The sequence below is a fragment of the Macaca thibetana genome, chromosome 7 (assembly GCF_024542745.1).
Source record: "Macaca thibetana thibetana isolate TM-01 chromosome 7, ASM2454274v1, whole genome shotgun sequence".
NCBI lineage: Eukaryota > Metazoa > Chordata > Mammalia > Primates > Cercopithecidae > Macaca > Macaca thibetana.
This window is the reverse complement of record NC_065584.1, coordinates 30,758,252-30,776,370: the sequence shown is the minus strand read 5'-3', so window position 1 is coordinate 30,776,370 and position 18,119 is coordinate 30,758,252. Positions and strand designations below refer to the sequence as shown.

Sequence of the window (18,119 nt, the reverse complement as noted above, 5' to 3'; positions counted from 1 at the left end):
CGTTCGCTGAGCCCCAAGTGCCCCTCCAGCCTCAGTCCACCCGGTGCTCTCCCTTGCTCTGCACCCAAGACCCCCTGGTCTTCTCTCCGCTCCTTTCCTCCTACCACAGAGGCTTGGCTGCTCCCCCTCCACTTGCTTGCTGCTGGGATCCTCCGTCTAGGGGACCTGCTCCCAGAGCTCTGCTCCCTACTTCCCATAGAACTTGCTGCCCTTTCTAATTCCATGTACATAAGGGCTCTTTGCTTACCTGTCATCCCCTCAAATGTGAAAGCTTCATCAAAACGAAGACTGTGTTTGGGCCAGGTACGGTGGCTCATGCCTGTAATCCCAGCCCTTTGGGAGGCCAAAGTGGGTGGATCACTTGAGGTCAGGAGTTCAAGACCAGTGTGGCCAACATGGTGAAACCTTGTCTCTAATAAAAATACAAGGCCGGGTGCGGTGGCTCAAGCCTGTAATCCCAGCACTTTGGGAGGCCAAGATGGGCAGATCACGAGGTCAGGAGATCCAGACCATCCTGGCTAACACAGTGAAACTCCGTCTCTACTAAAAAAATACAAAAAACTAGCCAGGCGAGGTGGCGGGCGCCTATAGTCCTAGCTATTCGGGAGGCTGAGGCAGGAGAATGGAGTGAACCTGGGAGGCGGAGCTTGCAGTGAGTTGAGATCCAGCCACTGCACTCCAGCCTGGGTGACAGAGTGAGACTCCATTTCAAAAAAAAAATAATAATAATACAAAATTAGCCAGGCGTGGTTGTGCATGCTTGTAATCCCAGCTACTTGGGAGGCTGAGGCAGGAGAATCACTGAACCCAGGAGATGGAGGTTGCGGTGAGCCGAGACCATGCCACTGCACTCCAGCCTGGGTGACAGAGCGAGACTCCGTCTCAAAAATGATCGAAGACTGTTTGGTTTTCCCATCATTAAACTCCTTATACCTAGTCCCTCATACCTAACATAGTGTTGGGCACATAGTAGAAGCCCAGTGAATATTCATCAAATGAATGAATTAATGAATACATATTTCATTTTAAATTAATTTACTTGTAGATGCCAATTTATAATATAGATGCTATTGAGTGGTTGGAAAATAAATGAAAGGTGAGGACTTCTATTAATCATCTCCCTTTCTGCGGCTCCTGCCAAGAGCCAGCTCTCATTACTCATAGCCTCACCTGGTAATGTGGGCTCTGTTAGCCCCACTTGTCAGATGAGAAAACTGAGGTTGTGTGACTTGCTTATGCCACACAAGTAGCAGGAGGCAGAGGGAAGCCTGCTCTACCTGGTTTTCCATGGCAACTCCAACTCCTCAATATGTGAGGGTGACTGGGGAGACCACAGATGTGAGGGTCCTAAAGAAAAAAAAACAGTAAGGAAACGGTGAGGAAGGGGATGCCATCTGAGAGGACAACCATGAGGAGCTGCTAAGAGGACAGGAGGAAGCCAGATTCTGACAGGCAGGGGCACAGTGACTACAGACCAAACAGATTGGCCATCTAGTGACCAGGAGATCTGGGAGTCCCAGCTGGGGTGGAGCGGGGCCAGGTATAACTCAGACAGAGACTGACCCAGGCTGTGGGTGGCTCAGTCCCATTGGCTGAGGAAGCCAGAGACAGTCTGAGAAACTGAATTTTAAAAGACTAAGCAGTTGCCTCAGCAAAATGGCAATAGGGGTCTTTGCTGTTTTGTGGGTATACATGGTTTAAACCATTTTTTGCCGCTTTTCTCATTTTTCCACAATGACCATACGTAATGAATATATTTCAATTTTCTAAAATGTTTTAGAAGTAAAAGAGAAAAGTTTAAGACAAAACTCTTAGTTTGGCCACCATGGAAACCACATCAACTTTACCACAGGAATTATCTCTGGGTCTCCACATCCTAGCCCTGGTGCCCATTTCCCCTAAACTTGAAAAAATAAGGAATTCCCATTAGGAAGTGAGTCCAGCAAAGGATTCTAGATGCTGAGCTCCACGAGGCCTGGGCCCCAGTCTGCATTTTCTTACGGGAGTATATCAGAGCCTGGGACACAGCTGACATATACTAGGTGCTCAGTAAGAGTTTTGGCTGCCTCATCATGAAGCCACTTAGCTGAAAGCCTTCAATAATAAGAACTATTGTTCATTGACGGCATACTGCTTACCAGGCACTCATTTTAATGCTTTGCCTGAATTGGTATGGTAAGTCCTCAGAGCAGCCATAGGTGATAAGTACAAAGCGATCAGGGAATTAATGAAATGCCAGGCAGCTGGTAAGCAAAGCCACCAGGCTCCAGAGTCCCTTCCGTTAACTTCTATCCATGCTTCAGCAGCTCCTAGCACCACTGGGATAATGTCCTTGTTCCTTCTCCAAGCCTATAAGGTTCTCCATGATGTGGTCCATCCCAGCTCTGCGGCCTCATTCTCTCTGCTTCTGCTCACAAACATCTCATGCTGTTTCACACCCCTATGCCTTTGCACTTGCCTACTCCTTTTTCTTTTTTGGTGAATCTTGTTTCCTCCTCTGGTTTTGCCCCCCTTCCTCAGACCTCACTAATCCTCATTAGTCCTGCAAGGCTTAGCTCCATGGTTCCCTGCCCTATGCTGCATGCTCATTTCCTTACTCCTGCAGTACCCAGGTGTACCTCTGTCACTGCTGTCATAACACTTCTGATGCTATTGGCTTGTTTGCCTTTCTCCCCCAGTTACAGTGTTAAGCTACCCAAGGGCAGAAACCTTGCCATGTCTGCCTATGTGTCCCTCAGTGCTTAGTCCAATAGCTGGCATATGGCAAGCCTCTTATTAATATGTGCTGAGTGGGTGGATGGATGGATGGATGGATGGATGAGCAGTGAGATGAAGAGATGACTGGCTGGATAGATGGATGGATGGATGACAGGTGGATGGATGAGTAGATGCACAGGGAGATGAATGGATGGATGGATAAATAGATTGTTGGATAGATAGATGGTTGGATAAATGAGCAGTTGGATGGATAGATCTGTGGGTGGATGGATGGATGGATGAGCAGTGAGTTGGATAAGTGAGTGGATGGATGGATGGATGGATGGATGGATGGATGAGCAGTGAGATGAACAGATGGCTGGCTGGCTGGATGGATGGCTAGATGGATGGATGGATGACAGGTGGATGGATGAGTAGATGCACAGGTAGATGAATGGATGGATGGATCGATAGATGGTTGGATAGATAGATGGTTGGATAAATGAGCAGTTGGATGGATAGATCTGTGGGTGGATGGATGGATGGATGAGCAGTGAGTTGGATAAGTGAGTGGATGGATGGATGGATGGATGGATGAGAGGTGGATGGATGAGAAGATGAACAGGTGAATGAATAGATAGATGGTTGGGTGGATGAGCAGTGAGATGGACAGATGAGTGGGTGGGTGGATGGATGCATGGAGGGGAGAGCAGTGAGATGGATAAGTTGGTGGTTGGATGAATGGATGGATGGATGGACGGATGGATGAGCAGTGAGATGGATGAGTAAATAAGTGGATGAATGGATAGATAGATGGTTGGATGGATGAGCAGTAAGATGGACAGATGGTGGGTGGGTGGGTGGGTGGATGGATGGATGGATGGATGGATGGATGGATCAGCAGTGAAATAGGCAGACAGATGGATAAACAAACAGACGGACAAGTAGATAATTACTTACAGAGAAGTCTGGATATGAGACAGATGTTGTGATTTGATGAGATGTAGCAACTGTGCTCTGGGCCAGCCTCATCCTCCCATCTCAGCCTCCTCTTGTCTTGATTCTCCCTCTATAGCTTTTCCTGAATCCCATAAGTATGGATGGGGCTATTTTACTTATCCTGGCTATCAAGAGGAACCCCAAATCCAGGATGGAAGAGCTTGATATTTCCGTAAGTGATCAAATGGTAGTTGCTTGTGTCTGGGCACAAGCTAGTGACCCCGTCCACTCTATACTCTGTGTTGGCCGGAGCCAACAACTCTATCCGTCACAGGCCCTCACACAAGTGCTCCATGAAAGGGTCACTTCTTTTGTTACAACTCTACCCTCTCCAGGGATCCTTTTAGGAAGCGTAGCTATTTAGTCAGTAACATCATAGTGAGAAATAATTTACCAGATGCTAGAAACTAGGGCTATGAAAACCTGAGAGTAGAGATAAGGAAATGCCAAAAAGAAAGGCAGGAGGGCTCCAAAACAGAATTCTTTAACATCAGCTTTTCTGATGGAGTGGCCCTGGGTCCCAGAATGTTTCCAGAATCACAAAATTTGTAGAATCTGGGTATTAAAACACATACTTTATTTTCATTTCATGAGTTGGCCTGTTAGACACAGAGCAGTATTTTTGGGTGAAAATCTCTTGATAAAGGAGGAAAGCCCCAGGAGGTGACTTCAGATCCTGCTGGGAACTCTTGCCTGAATCAGCATACGGGTGGCATGTGATAATAGCCTATACTTGTCTACCATTTTATACTCTGTGTTTCCCTAAGTGATTTTGTATATGCCAGCTCATTTTTATCCTACTCTAGAAGGTAGATAGAATACTGTATTAATTTCCTAAGGCTGCTGTGAAGTACCACACACTGGGTGGCTTAAACAGCAGACATGTATTGTCTCACAGTTCTAGAGGCTGGAAGTCCAAGAGAAAGGTGTCAGCAGGCCTGATTCCTTCTTAGGGCTGTGAGGGAGAATCTGTTCCCGACCTCTCCCCTGGCTTCTGGTGGTTCCTGTCATGCTTTGGTGTTCCTCAGCTTGTAGAAGCATCACTCCCATCTCTACCTTCTGTTTCACATGGCATTCTCCCTGTCTCTGTATCCAAATGTCCCCTTTATATAAGGACAGAGTCGTATTAGATTAGCACCCACTCTAATTACCTCATTTTAACTTGACCATCTGCAAAGACCCTATTTCCAAACAAATTCACATCCATGGGTCCTGGGGGTTAGAAATCCAACATCTTTTTCTGGGAGGGGGCAAAATTCAACCCACAACAAGTACTTTTCCTCATTTTCCCGTTCTACATATAAGGAAACTGAAACAGAGAGTCTCACTCTGTTGCCCAGGCTGGAGTGTAATGACGCAATCTTGGCTCACCTCTGCCTCCTGGGTTCAAGCAATTCTGTGCCTCGGCCTGCAGAGTATCTGGGACTACAGGCGTGTGCCAACATGCCAGGCTAACTTTTTGTATTTTTAGTAGAGATGGGGTTTCACCATGTTGGCCAGGCTGGTCTCAAACTCCCGACCTCAAGTGATCCACCCACCGCAGCCTCCCAAAGTGCTGGGATTAGAGGTGTGAGCCACTGCACTCAGCCTCCAGTGATGGCATTTTGAATATTTAAACCCAAGCTCCTTAGAACTGAATAATTAATACAATGTGGGTTTTTACTTGCCACAGATTTTGAGACATTGTCAAACATAGTCGCTTTTCTTTCCCTTTGTTCTCTCACCCGTCCTCCCTGCCCCAGGCCATTCTTGTGCTTCCTGGGTCTTCCTCCCTTTCCCCATCCTCATGCTCTGGTTCTGAATCTGCAGGCCAGGATGCTGCCTTCGCCCCCAAGTCTCCACTGCAGATTCAGATTTTGTTGGGATCTGTATTTTCCTCTCCCAGGCAATACAGGTTGGAAGGTGTGAACCCAGGCACTGCCTTAGTGTGTTTGAGAGAACATTAGAAATGGTGCTGTTAGGCCAGGTGTGGTGGCTCACGCCTGTAATCCCAGCACTTTGGGAGGCTGAGGTGGGTGGATCACCTGAGGTCAGGAGTTCGAGACCAGCCTGACCAACATGAAGAAACCCCATCTCTACTAAAAATACAAAATTAGCCGGGCGTGGTGGCGCATACCTGTAATCACAGCTACTCGGGAGGCTGAAGCAGGAGAATCACTTGAACCTGGGAGGCGGAGGTTGTGATAAGCCAAGATCGCGCCATTGCACTCCAGCCTGGCAACAAGAGTGAAACTCTGTCTCAAAAAAAAGAAAAGAAAAAGAAATAGTGCTGTTTAGGCCCTAGATGGCCCATAAACCTGTATACTGTGACCACATTGGCACTTAACAAACCTACCAGAACAAATAGGTCTGAATTAGCCTTCTTTTTTTTTTTTTTTTTGAGATGGAGTCTCACTCTGTCATCCAGGTTGGAGTGCAGTGGCACAATCTCAGCCCACTGCTACCTCTGCCTCCTGTGTTCAAGTGATTCTCCTGCCTCAGCCTCCTGAGTAGCTGGGATTATAGGCACCCACCACCACACCTGGCTAATTTTGTTGTATTTTTAGTAGAGACGGCGTTTCACCATGTTGGCCAGGCTGCTCTTGAATTTCTGACTCAAGTGATCCACCCACCTCAGCCTCCCAAAGTGCTGGGATTACAGACTTGAGACATCATGCCCAGCCTGAATTAGCCTTCTCCTTCCCCTTTGTCAACAATGCCGCCATAACTTTGAACAGTAGGGAAATTCCTCTTTTGTAGATGCTCCTAGAACTTTCTCTAGAATCTCTACAAAGCCTACTGCCCTTAAGCAGGGGCTTAATTCTTTGGAAGGGCGAAATGTACTCCAAGCCACATCTGAGGAATGAAGCAGGTTGACCAAACTGGTGGAGCCCAGGTTTGATCAAACACTATTTCACAGGACGCATTTTCTCCCGTGTCCTACAAACCAGCTCTGAGGGCAGTTCCAGAAGGGGAGGTTCCAGTTCGTCCCTGGTCACTCACTGGAATCAGGGATCCTCTTCCAGGGCACTTTCTCTGACAAACAACACTCACGCAGACATGGACATTTCAGGGCTTTAAGAACCGTCTTGCCACTCCATAGCCATATCTCATCTGTCAGATGCAGATGCTATCTGAGAGCAGAGCTGAGCTGGCAGCAGGTGACAAGCCACCAGCACTCAACAAAAACATCCCATCAAAATTACACAGGAAACTTACAAGTCGATTTACAAGCTCTAAAATACCCGTACTATCCCAGTCCGGGAGCAGCACTGAGAAAAAACTAGAAGAGACAAAACTTCCTGACTTTGGCTCGGGTGGAAGGGGTGGGGTGCACTGGTTGGGCAGTCATGATGGCAGTGCCCTCATCATCATGGGTCCCCTCTCTCCCTGCCACAGAACGTGCTGGTGTCCGAGCAGTTCATGAAAACGTTGGACGGAGTGTATGCCGTTCACCCGCAGCTGGATGTGGTGTTCAAGGCAGTACAAGGCCTCTCTGCCAAGAAAACCATCTTTTTGTTGACAAACCCCATGAAACTGATCCAGGTGAGCTCCTGCCTTCCTCTCAGGGCCTCCAGGGAGCCCTGGGGAAAGCTGGCTAATGGCTCCAAATCAGTTTCCAGACTTTCCCTCCGCCCCAGTGTCTGTACAGCCTTCTGTGATAAGGAATATCTCAGTCCCTTGGACTGCAGATATGGAATGAATATTCTCTGTGGCTACTGGATCCCTCAGCAGTGCTTCCTGATCCCCAGAGGAAAGGAAGAGCTGAGATCTAGCTGAAGGGGACAGGTGGACAGGATGGATTCTCCCACCCGAGCTCCTCCACCTGCTAGCGTATGACCAAGGGCAAGTTACTAAAGCTCTCTGGGTCACAGTCTCTTCACCTGCAGAATGGACACAACAGTAGCCACCCAGTAGGATTGCTTGGAAAATCAAATTATGTAAAATGCATGAAGTGCTTAGAAGGTTGCCTGGTATAGAACAAGCACCCGCTTATTATAGACACAGTTTCTTTCCAACTGCTGGTAAGGAGGTCAAGACATCCCTGTGGTCAGGATGGCTATCTGGCAGCTTCAGCCAAAGAGAGACGCTTCAGTCCTTTGTTTCTAATGGTAACTTGCCCCCAACTCATCTTTTCTTAGATTAGCTCTGGCAATCACAGGAGGCAGATGTAACAGTGGAAATACAAAATCAGAGAATATTAGCACCTAAAGGGATGTTATTGCTCCTCCAGTCCCATCGTCTCGCAGACCAGTGCCCAGACCCTGCTCTGGTGTTTCCACGGCAGGCCTCTTACCCTGCGGTGGGGGTGAGGAGCCTGCTGCTGGCCGCAGAGCGGTTACTGTCTGGGGAGCAGGCATGGGCATGGCGCTCTGCCAATGCACATTCTGCAGGGTGTGTCCCTGGGCTGCTTCCTGCCCCTGATGGGTCTGCTCTGTGCCTCAGTTTCCAGAACTAAATAAAATAGCTCCCACATGAAAATTGCTATGTGAAAAATTCTAGAAGGCAAAGTGGTGTCAAGTATTTGTACGAGTAAGATGACTTCAGATGGAACCAAGGGCAAACCTATTTTGCAAGGGGAGCAGGGTGGTCCAGTGAACAGGAATGGAGCTGTCTGATGCAAAGTGGAGGCCCCGCCTCCTGGTTCAAAGACGCACACAAAAAGAATCTTGGAGACCAAACAAGACATGCAGAGTCAAACATAGCCCTTCCCCTCAGGGGACCGACAATCTGGTTGGAAAGATGGGATGGATACAGTGATGACCCACAGATCATAGAAAGTTTCATATGGCCAGGTGCGGTGGCTCCTGCCTGTCATCCCAGCACTTTGGGAGGCAGAAGCAGGTGGATCACTTGAGGTCAGGAGTTTAAGACCAGCCTGGCCAACATGGCAAAACCCCATCTCTACTAAAAATACAAAAATTAGCCAGGCGTGGTAGCAAGTGCCTATAATCCCAGCTACTTGGGAAGCTGAGGCACAAGAATCGCTTGAACCTGGGAGGTGGAGGCTGCAGTGAGCTGAGATTATGCCACTGCACTCCAGCCTGGGAGGCAGAGCGAGACTCTGTCTCAAAAAAAAAAAAAAAAAAAGGTGTCATATGATAATTAAAAAGTGACAGAAGCAGAAAATGTAGTCAAAATCCAAATAAGAGATCAATGTAGGATTGGGCAACCAGAAAAGGATGATTTCCTGGAAGAGATGGGATCGGGTAAGGGCCCTGAAGAATGTCAAAGACTGAGGTGAGCCACAGGGGGTGGGAGGGTGTTCCGGCGAGAGGCTCCCACCAGCAAAGGTGCCGAGGTGGAACCGCACGCAGCATGTTCAGGGGACACTAACACATGACTACAGGTTCATAGAGGAGCCCAAGAGGCAAAGTTGGCAAGGGAGCCTGGGCTGCAAGTGGCAGCCCTCAGATTTTAGGCTCCAAGTTTGGCTTTGATTCCATCGGGAACAGGGAGCCGGTGAGAGCTGTTGGGCAGTGGATGTGATGCAAATCCAGCAGGACTGAGGGGTTCTGGCAATGGGGAGTGAATTGAAGAGGGTTAAAAAAAAAAAAAGTAGGAAACCATATGAGCACACTATTGTAGCATTCTAGATGTGGAATGACGGCTTGGCTGAGAATAACAATGGAATTGAAGGGCAGATGTAAGAGCTATCATTATGGAAACATCTCCAGGACTTGGCGAATGGTTGGGTATGTGGGGTTGTGTATTGCATGCATGTGAGTGTGTGTGTGTGTGTTGGGATAGGAAGGCCTGTGATGATAAGAGAAACCCAAAGGTAACCCAAGATTTCAAGCCCAAGGGACTGAAGGAAAGATTGCCAGAGGCAGGGAAGTGCAGATGGGGGAAGTGCCTGCCACCTGGCCCTTCCTGTCTCTCCACGTTCCAGCCCCACTGGAGTGCTTCCGGATCCTCTCTGCATCAGCCCTCCCTTCACTGCAGGCCTGTGTACGGGCAGGGCAGGTCCTTCCACCTGGAACACTTTTCTTCTTGCCCTCTTTGTCTCGCTCATTCCTACCCATTCTCAGGTCTCTGCACAATGTCACTTCCTAGGGAAACGCTTCTTGGATTCCCTGGTCAAGGGCAAACGCCCTTTGTGTTCCTGAAGCCCTCGGCTTCACCCTTTCATTGCAATCCTGTGAACTCCTCCAGGGCAGGGCTGTGTGGGGTCTTAGTAGTAGCACCTACCAAAGTAGCTGGGCAAGGTTCTTAGTTGCTGGCCACAGAATTTACTCCAACTAGGTTAAGCACACAGGGGTTTATTACAGGAGAGAGACCATAGAAATGTCAGGAGGGCTGAACAAACAGACCCTTGTTAGATTCCAGAAATGGCTCTCAAAGCACCCCAACTGGGTTGCCAAGAGGGTTGCTCCTTCTGCTATAATCAAGAAGCTGCACGACCGCAGAATGCCCTGCCCAGTCAGGAAGCAACCACAGCCACTGCCCACCACCTGCCTCTCTCAAATCAGACACAAGCCTCACACTTACATCTCAGGCAGGTGCTTGGCACAGGCCATCCATTCTGACCCCCAGCTGCAAGGGGGGCTTGGGGAATGTCGCTTTCAGCTTTCCAGCCTCTGCATGGATGAGAAGCCTGCTGTGAAGAAACAGCAGTGGGTGCCGCGGGCTCACCCACGGCCTCTGCCACAGCGCTCAGCAGCAGTGCGCAGATTCAGGGCATGAGGGGCACTTCGGATGTGTTGACTGAAGTGCCGGTGGGGTGTCCGCAGCCGTGGAGGATGGAAAACTGGAAATGTAGTGTCGGGAGGCACTCCGGAAGGGTGGGAGGCCGTGCACTTGGGAAGGGGAAGTGTGGGGAACAAAGAGCAAGGGCCCCAGGGCTGAGCCCTGAGGAAATGCTTCGTGAGCCGGATGTTGCCAGAAATAGCTATCCATACAGCAGGACCCTGTCGGAGTTTCTGAGAGTGAGGGGAAAGGAGGGGTGGCCGGGGGGAAGCAGGGGTCACAGTGGGGAAGAGAAAAAAAATGCTTAAAAAGGATCTAAAAGAATATTGTAATATTGTAAGACTGGGTGCGGTAGCTCATGCCTGTAATCCCAGCACTTTGGGAGGCCGGGGTGGGAGGATCACTTGAGGTCAGAAGTTCAAGACCAGCCTGACCAACATGGTGAAACCCCATCTCTAGTAAAAATATAAAAATAGGCTGTGCATGGTGGTGCATGCCTGTAATCCCAGCTACTCGAGAGGCTGAGGCAGGAGAATTGCTTGAACCTGGGAGGCTGAGAAGCGGAGGTTGCAGTGAGCCAAGATTGTGCCACTGCACTCCAGCCTGTGTGACAGAGTGAGACTCTGTTTCAAAAAATTTTAAAAAAAGGAAAATATTATAATGTCATTGAAAAGGTGTTCACATGTGAACAGCGGGTTCTGTAAAACAGTAGGTTTAGTAGAAAGATGAGCGATTAGATAGATCGATAGATAGATAGATAGATAGATAGATAGATAGATATAGATGATAATGATATACAGATAGATAGAAGTTAGACAGATTGATGTCAGATAGATAGCTAAAAAGATAAAAGGATCCACACCAGGATATTACCTGCGTGTGGTGGTATTAGATTTGTGGGTGATATTTAAAATTTTCTTCTGCTAATCTAAAATTGCCTTGCAATGTGAGTAATAATACACTTGACCCTTGAACAACACGGGTTTAAACTGTGCCATTTCATCGACTTTTACATATTTGGATTTTTTTTCAATAAATACAGTCAGTCCTTCGTACCCGTGGGTTCTGCATATGCAAATATGGATCCAAAGTACAGCATCTGAGGAATGAGAAACCCACGGAGATGGAGGACTGCCTTTTCATATTGGTGGATTTTGGTATCTGAGGTGGTCCTGGAACCTATCCCTTGCAGATATCAAGGGATGACTATATTTTTTAAATGAAAAAAATGAAATATCCTTTTAAAAATACTCTAACAAAGTGTTTCCATGTGAGCATTGACGTGAAACTGTGAGAATCCTAGGAATTCATAGAGCCAAACCATCACATTATACAGTTGCGGTTTAACCTTTTGATCTCTGAACATCCGCCCACCATCCACAGCACACCGTCCATACCAGTGTTAACAGATCACATATGTAGATAATGGTCATGCCCCATCCCGTTGGCACTGCGATGCCTGAACAGCCTTGACTTCAGTCCTTCCACCTTTGGAACGGAGGGAGCGTCTGTGCCATGCCAAGGGGTTCCTGGAAGCCTGGCGAGCACACAGGAACCATCCCGGCATGCACCCTTGCCAGGCCTGGTGGGTCTGCATTCGGCTCTTGGTCTTAGGGAACGGCCAACACCTGGGAGACTCAGGCTCCTCACCTTGGCCTTCTGCCCTTCTCAGCCGTGCTAGGCCTGGAAGCATGGGCCACTCTTCTGTGGGAGGTGAGGGGGGTCTGCGATCACTGTTAGAAGGCCAAGTGTTTGCTCCTGGTCTTTTCTGCTTCTCTCAGAACTATGCAGACCAGCACAAAATCACAGTCATGGACTTCTTCAAGAGCTTGAACCCCACCGGGACAATGAAGATGTCTGTGGATGAGTTCCAGAAAGTGATGATAGAGGTGTGCTGGGTCCTAGTGGCCACAGGCTGAGTGTGAGTGTGAGTGTGAGTTTGTGTGTGTATGTTTGTGTGTCAGAGAGAGGGGAGAGGAGGAGAAGGAGCAAAAGAGCTTGTAAGCACTTCCTAGAGCTTCCTGGGATGGGCTATGGGACACTCCCCTCATTTATCTAGACCCAGAGGGGAACCTAAGACCTCCCTCAACCCCTGCTGAAGTCATTCCTGTGCTATAGCTTGATGCCACCGGGGACCCGAGATGCCTACCCAGAGACACATCTTCTATCTTGAGGTTTTTCTCCCCATTGCATTTCACTACTGGGCAGATAACAAAGGGAGTGAGAGAGGAGACCACATCCCAAAGTCCCAACATTTCCACCTTGGGCCATATCATTTTTCTGAAATCCCACATTCCTCTCACTCCCCATGTAACAAAGGTGCTGAAAGCCCCTGTAATGCATACTTGAAGGGGTCTATCATCAGAGCATCCCAGGAGAGACCTGGGCCCTGCAGGAATAGGACTCCAGAGGAGAAGTTCCCGGGGCCCAGGCAGGGACGGATAAGGCAGTCGGTGTCCGGTGCCCAGTGCCCCAGCCAGGGGCGAAGAGGCTGGTCGGGACTCAACGGCAGGAAGTAAGAATGAACTTCACAGGATACAAAAGAGAGTCCTGTCTCCTTCCCCAGCCACTCGCTCCACCTGACTCTGATCTCCTCCTCCCTTATTGCCCCCAGAAAGGGGAGGCCCTTTGGAGTCTGGACAATGACCCATGGGCAGGGAGCTTTCTCCAGCCCCTCCATGCTGTGGAATCAGTTTCCCCTGAGCTCTCAATCAGTTGCCCTCCACGGTCCCAGGAGGAGTGAGGCATTGTGTGTGGGGTGTGTGTGTGTGGAAGGTGTGTGTGTGTAGTAGTGGGGGGGGGCATGCGTAGGGAGGGGTGAACAGAATTCTATTAACTGCACATGTTCCATCCACCTCCTCAGCAAACCAAGGTCCCTCTGAACCAGTACCAGGTCAGGGAGGTGATAAAGAAGCTCGATGAGAAGACAGGCATGGTGAACTTCAGGTCAGCCCAGGCCCCGCGACGCTCCCCGTTCTCTGCAAGGGGCCCTGGCTGGGCTGATGTGAGCTCCCCCGGCTGCCCTGTCTATACTTTGTTACTTGGGGCTTCACCCACCCGCCTGTTCCCTGCATGCCAAGGCTGGGCCCCGCTGTCTACCCTCCTTCTCATCCCCAATTCACTTGTTCAGTGAAACTTGAGCCCAATCAGTCGCTGCTGGCTGCTGGGCCAGATGCTGGGGACGCCAGCGGGAGGAGCCGGAGCCCACACTCACAGCCCAGGAAGAGGACAGGCAAGGGAGCAGATTTTTAGGGCCTGGTGAGGTGAGAGGAGCCACAGGGGTGTGTACCAGGCACCCCTGCAGCCCAAAGAGGAAGCGTTGCTCAGGCAGGAGGCGGCAATGTTTCGGGTGAGACAGAGCCCTAGACAGAGGGCGGAGGCACACAAGCACCAAATGCTAACGGTGTGTTAGGGACTACAGGTCCCTGCACTCTGCCGTGGCTTGGCGAGTGAGGGATGTTGTATCTTAGGCCGAAGTCCTTGAAGAGAGAGGACAGGTCCATGATGCTGGTGATGCCTGTAAGCAACCCACAATGAGTCCCTACCACATGCCTGTCCTCTCCACTTGCCCAACAGGCATGCTGTCAGCCTCACGGTGCCCCATGGCAATGCTGCCATCACCCCACTTAGCAAGTGATGAAACAGAGCTCTAGAGACGTGCAGCAAAGAAGCCAAGTTCACCGGGTGCAGTAGCCCATGCCTATAATCCCAGCACTTTGGGAGGCTGAAACAGGAGGATCGCTTGAGCCCAGGAGGTCGAGACAAGCCTGGGCAAGATAGCAAGACCCCCATCTCCGCTAAAAACCAAAAAAAAAACACATTAGCTGAACATGGCAGTGCATGCCTGAAGTCCCAGCTACTTGGGAGGCTGAAGTGGGGGGATTACTTGAGCTCAGGAGGCAGAGGGTACAGCGAGCTGACACTGCATCACTGCACTCCAGTCTGGACAACAAAGTGAGCCCCTATCTCAAAAAAAAAAAAAGAAAAGAAAAGAAAAGCAGCCAAGTTCTCACAGCTGGGAAGGATAACTCTGGCCGAGACTCCAGGCCTGAGGGGTCCACACCTGTTCTGTCTCTCACTGCGCTAGACCTCCCAGCCCAGGCACAGGACACGGTTACCCCTGCCAAGCCTGGGTCTGCAGCTGGGCTCCCATCTGTCTCGGTGGCCCTGTGGTTGGACTGTGTTCTTAAGAGCTTCTGTGGGACAAGGCCTCCCATCCAGCCCTGCCCCACGAGCCTTCTCCCAGTACCTCTTTCCTTTGGTCCACTCAGAGTCGTCGTGCGGAGAAACCACAACGCAGACAAGAAAGGCAGCCTGACCCAGCTGCAAGCCCTGCTCTGCAGAACAAAGCTGCAGCTGTGCGTGGATCGCCTCTCCCTTTAAAACGGGGAGATAACCGCGGCACCTGGGAGGGGGCTGTAAGGAGTGAGTGGGGGAAATGCACACAGCGACCAGCACAGGGGACATCACTCAGTAGTGAAACTGGCATCCAGCAAGAGGGCCCCAAAGGTGGCTCAGGCCCGCCCTGCTACCACCGGGCCTCCCACTCCTGTGCTGCTCAGCAGCCTGCCCTGTGCCTCCTCACCTGCCCCCTACCTAAAGTGGCACCTCTTGTTCCTGGGGAAGCTGATGGCAAGTGCCCATTTCAGAGGCTCCAGACCAGGTTCCACATCCAACAAAGTCTCCAGGTTTGCAGGCAAGGTCACATGGCCTTCGAGAGACAGAACTGGGGTCTGGGTCCCTGAGTCTCCGCACCCGAGCAGGGAGCCCTTGGGGTCGCTTCAAATTGCCCTTCAGATCACACACTGCCACTTTATCAGCTGTGACTGAGGAGCAGAGTTTTAATTTTCATTGTTGCATGATCCTTTTCATTGTTGTTTTATGTTACAAATAATGTCTCATTGTAAAAATTCTAAACCTGGCTGGGCGCGGTGGCTCATGCCTATAATCCTAGCACTTTGGGAGGCCGAGGCAGGCTGATCACCTGAGGTCAGGAGTTCAAGACCAGCCTGGCCAAGATGGTGAAACCCCACCTCTACTAAACATACAAAAATTAGCCAGGTGTGGTGGCGAACACCTGTAATCCCAGCTACTCGGGAGGCTGAGGCAGGAGAATCGCTTGAACCTGGAAGGCGGAGGTTGCAGTAAGCTGTCGCGCCATTGCACTACAGCCTGGGTGACAGAGTGAGACTCCATCTCAAAAAAAAAAAAAAAAATCTAAACCCACAGAAGTATAGCAAGGGAAAAAAATGAAGGTCCATTTTTATCTCCCTCCATAGTTCACTCTGCCTCCCCAAAGGGCTCTTGCAAATGGTCTTAAGTGCACATTTGCATGCCTTTCCCATGTACTTATCACAAGTGTGTGTAGTGGGGGAGATATAATGGTTAACAACATGACCTCTAAGGACAGAGATGGGTTTACAAATGGTCTCCTTTGGATTTGAGCCTATTTAACATTCTTGCCCATCAGCCATGAGGCTGTATGGGCGCTCAGCATCTTTCCCTTACCTTTCGTACCAGTTTCTTGAACACAATGAAGCCATAGCAATAAGTCTGGTCTGGAAAGAAGTCTCGGCGAGAGGAGTCCTGGCAAGTCGGATGGTGGCAGGAAGGAGAGCAAGAGGTGGCAGAAATCTCGATGGACAGATGCTGTGGCCAGGGCTGGGCACAAGCAAATAAAGTCTGGCTTGGTTCTGGGCGTCCTGGGCTGCTGGTGGTGTGCCCGTCACCATGGGGGCCACCTTCTGCTTTTAGTGACCACCAGGGGACATGTCAGTGCAGCCTCGTTAAGAGCTGCACAGACAAATTGGGAAGTGATGGGGTTGCTAGGCAGCAGGGAAAGAGCCTCAGAGAGCAAGTCAGAGCATGAAGGTAATCGTCATAGTGATTAGAAATGGAGTCCAGGGGAGACCTCCATGGTGGGAGGCAGTGGCAGGGGGAACAGATGCTGAGGGAATGAGGGCAGGGGCCTTTAAGAAGCAAACAAATGCTGTGGGGTCACAAGGAGGGAGCCAGGACAGGAGATCAAGAGAGCGGGCATCCCATCCTGGCCACATGATCTTGGAGTCCCAGTGGCTCCCCTTGAAAATGGAGCAGCTGAAATAAAGCCTTCGCAGTCCGTTCTAGGAGTCTACCATTCTGCATTTCGCCTTTAAATTCCTTGAGAAACTGGGGAGACAGGAAGAGCTTAGTGAAGGAAGAAAAGGAATAGCCAAGAACAGCATTCACTGATTAAGTGGGTGGAACAGGCACCTTTGGGAGTTTTGATTGATCTTACCAGACACCATTGTAGATTAGCAAGGCAGGAACTTTCTTGTGCCCCTCTGCAGCCCCATGTAGTGCTTGGCACATAGTAGATACTCAGTAAACACCTGTGAAATGAACAAGCACATTCACCTGGTGATTGTTTGGGGTAAGTGGTGAAATGTAGGGAAAGTGTAGGGGGTGAGGAAGGCTGATATTTGGTAACCCACACTTTGGTGCACCAGCGAAGGGTCTAGAAACCAAGTCACTATCCTTTGTGTTTCACTTGGCTTCACCAAGCGTGGAGGTGAATACCAAGACCCCTCCGCATATGCAGCAGAATCATTATTGGAAATAATTTATATCCCCACTCATGTGCTGTATTTCTGCCCTTTCTCTTCCTTATTAAAGTCTTAGCCGTTGTGAGGTTTAGGGCCAGGATAGAAGTTTCTAGCAAGACTCATCCCTCCCTAGTGCACATTTTCGCCAGCCTAAGCTCACTGGGGAGAACAGAACTGAGGAGAAGAGTGAGAAGGGTGGGCCACAGCAGCCCTCAGAGGAGCTTCCCCAGCACTGCCGGGAGGAGAGGGAGGCCTTCAAGTCTGGCAGGACCTCAGAACAAGTAGCTGAGCTGTGCCCTGGAGGCTGACTCTTGGTCTGGGCTCCCAACCTGGCAGAGCTCCCCTGCCCCAAACATAGCATGAGGGCAGCAGAGCAACAGCTCTGCAAGGACCCCCTGAGCTGGGACCAAAGACCCCCAGCAATAATCAGTGTGGACTGGTGGCCAATAGGTAGAGGGCGTCTCCTGACAAGTGAGCACCATGGAGGCTCAGTGGCACCACCTTGAGCATGTTCCTGAAATGGAATTTCCATCAACTGGGTGGATTAGGAGCTCAGAGTCCAAGTGAGGACAATGAAGGGAATATAAAGAAATGTAAAGGCCGGGTGCAGTGACTCACACCTGTAATCCAGCACTTTGGGAGGCCAAGGCAGGCCGATCACCTGAGGTCAGGAGTTCGAGACCAGCCTGGCCAACATGGTGAAACCCCATCTCTACTAAAAATACAAAAATTAGCTGGGCGTGGTGGCAGGCACCTGTAATCTCATCTACTCAAGAGGCTGAGGCAGGAGAATCGCTTGAACCCGGGAGGCAGAGGTTGCAGTGAGCTGAGATCATGCCACTGCACTCCAGCCTGGGTGACAAGAGCAAAACTCCCATCTCAAAAAAAAAGAAAGAAAAGAAAAGAAAAAGAAACGCAATAAGGAGTCTATGGACTGAAACATCTGCCATAACATCGGGTGCTCTGTAGACGTCTGCTCTATCTCCCCAAATAAAGTGAAGTCCTTGACGTCTGGGATCAAGTCCTTTTTTTTTTTGAGAAAGAGTCTCGCTTTGTCACCCAGGCTGGAGTGCAGTGGCGTGAACACAGCTAACTGCAACCTCTGCCTTCCAGATTCAAGTGATTCTCATGCCTCATCCTCCCGAGTAACTGGGATTACAGGTTTGCACG

The 18,119-nt window shown here is 50.0% G+C and overlaps 1 protein-coding gene across 9 annotated transcripts in view; it reads left to right on the top strand.

Moving 5' to 3' along the window:
* Positions 1-17,549, top strand: part of LRRC74A (leucine rich repeat containing 74A) — a 45,148-nt gene extending 27,599 nt beyond the window's left edge. For 3 of the 9 annotated variants that reach the window (XM_050798787.1, XM_050798784.1, XM_050798783.1), the window contains exons 10-14: positions 3,773-3,868; positions 7,075-7,221; positions 12,147-12,254; positions 13,229-13,311; positions 15,886-17,545. In XM_050798787.1, the coding sequence (XP_050654744.1) occupies positions 3,773-3,868; positions 7,075-7,221; positions 12,147-12,254; positions 13,229-13,311; positions 15,886-15,910 (459 nt within the window). In that variant the 3' untranslated portion in view covers positions 15,911-17,545. Of the gene's footprint in view, positions 1-3,772; positions 3,869-7,074; positions 7,222-7,817; positions 10,175-12,146; positions 12,255-13,228 lie in introns of those variants that run through there. The other 6 variants (XM_050798779.1, XM_050798778.1, XM_050798781.1 and 3 more) reach the window with 4 other exon arrangements.
* The last annotated feature ends 570 nt before the right edge of the window (positions 17,550-18,119 follow it).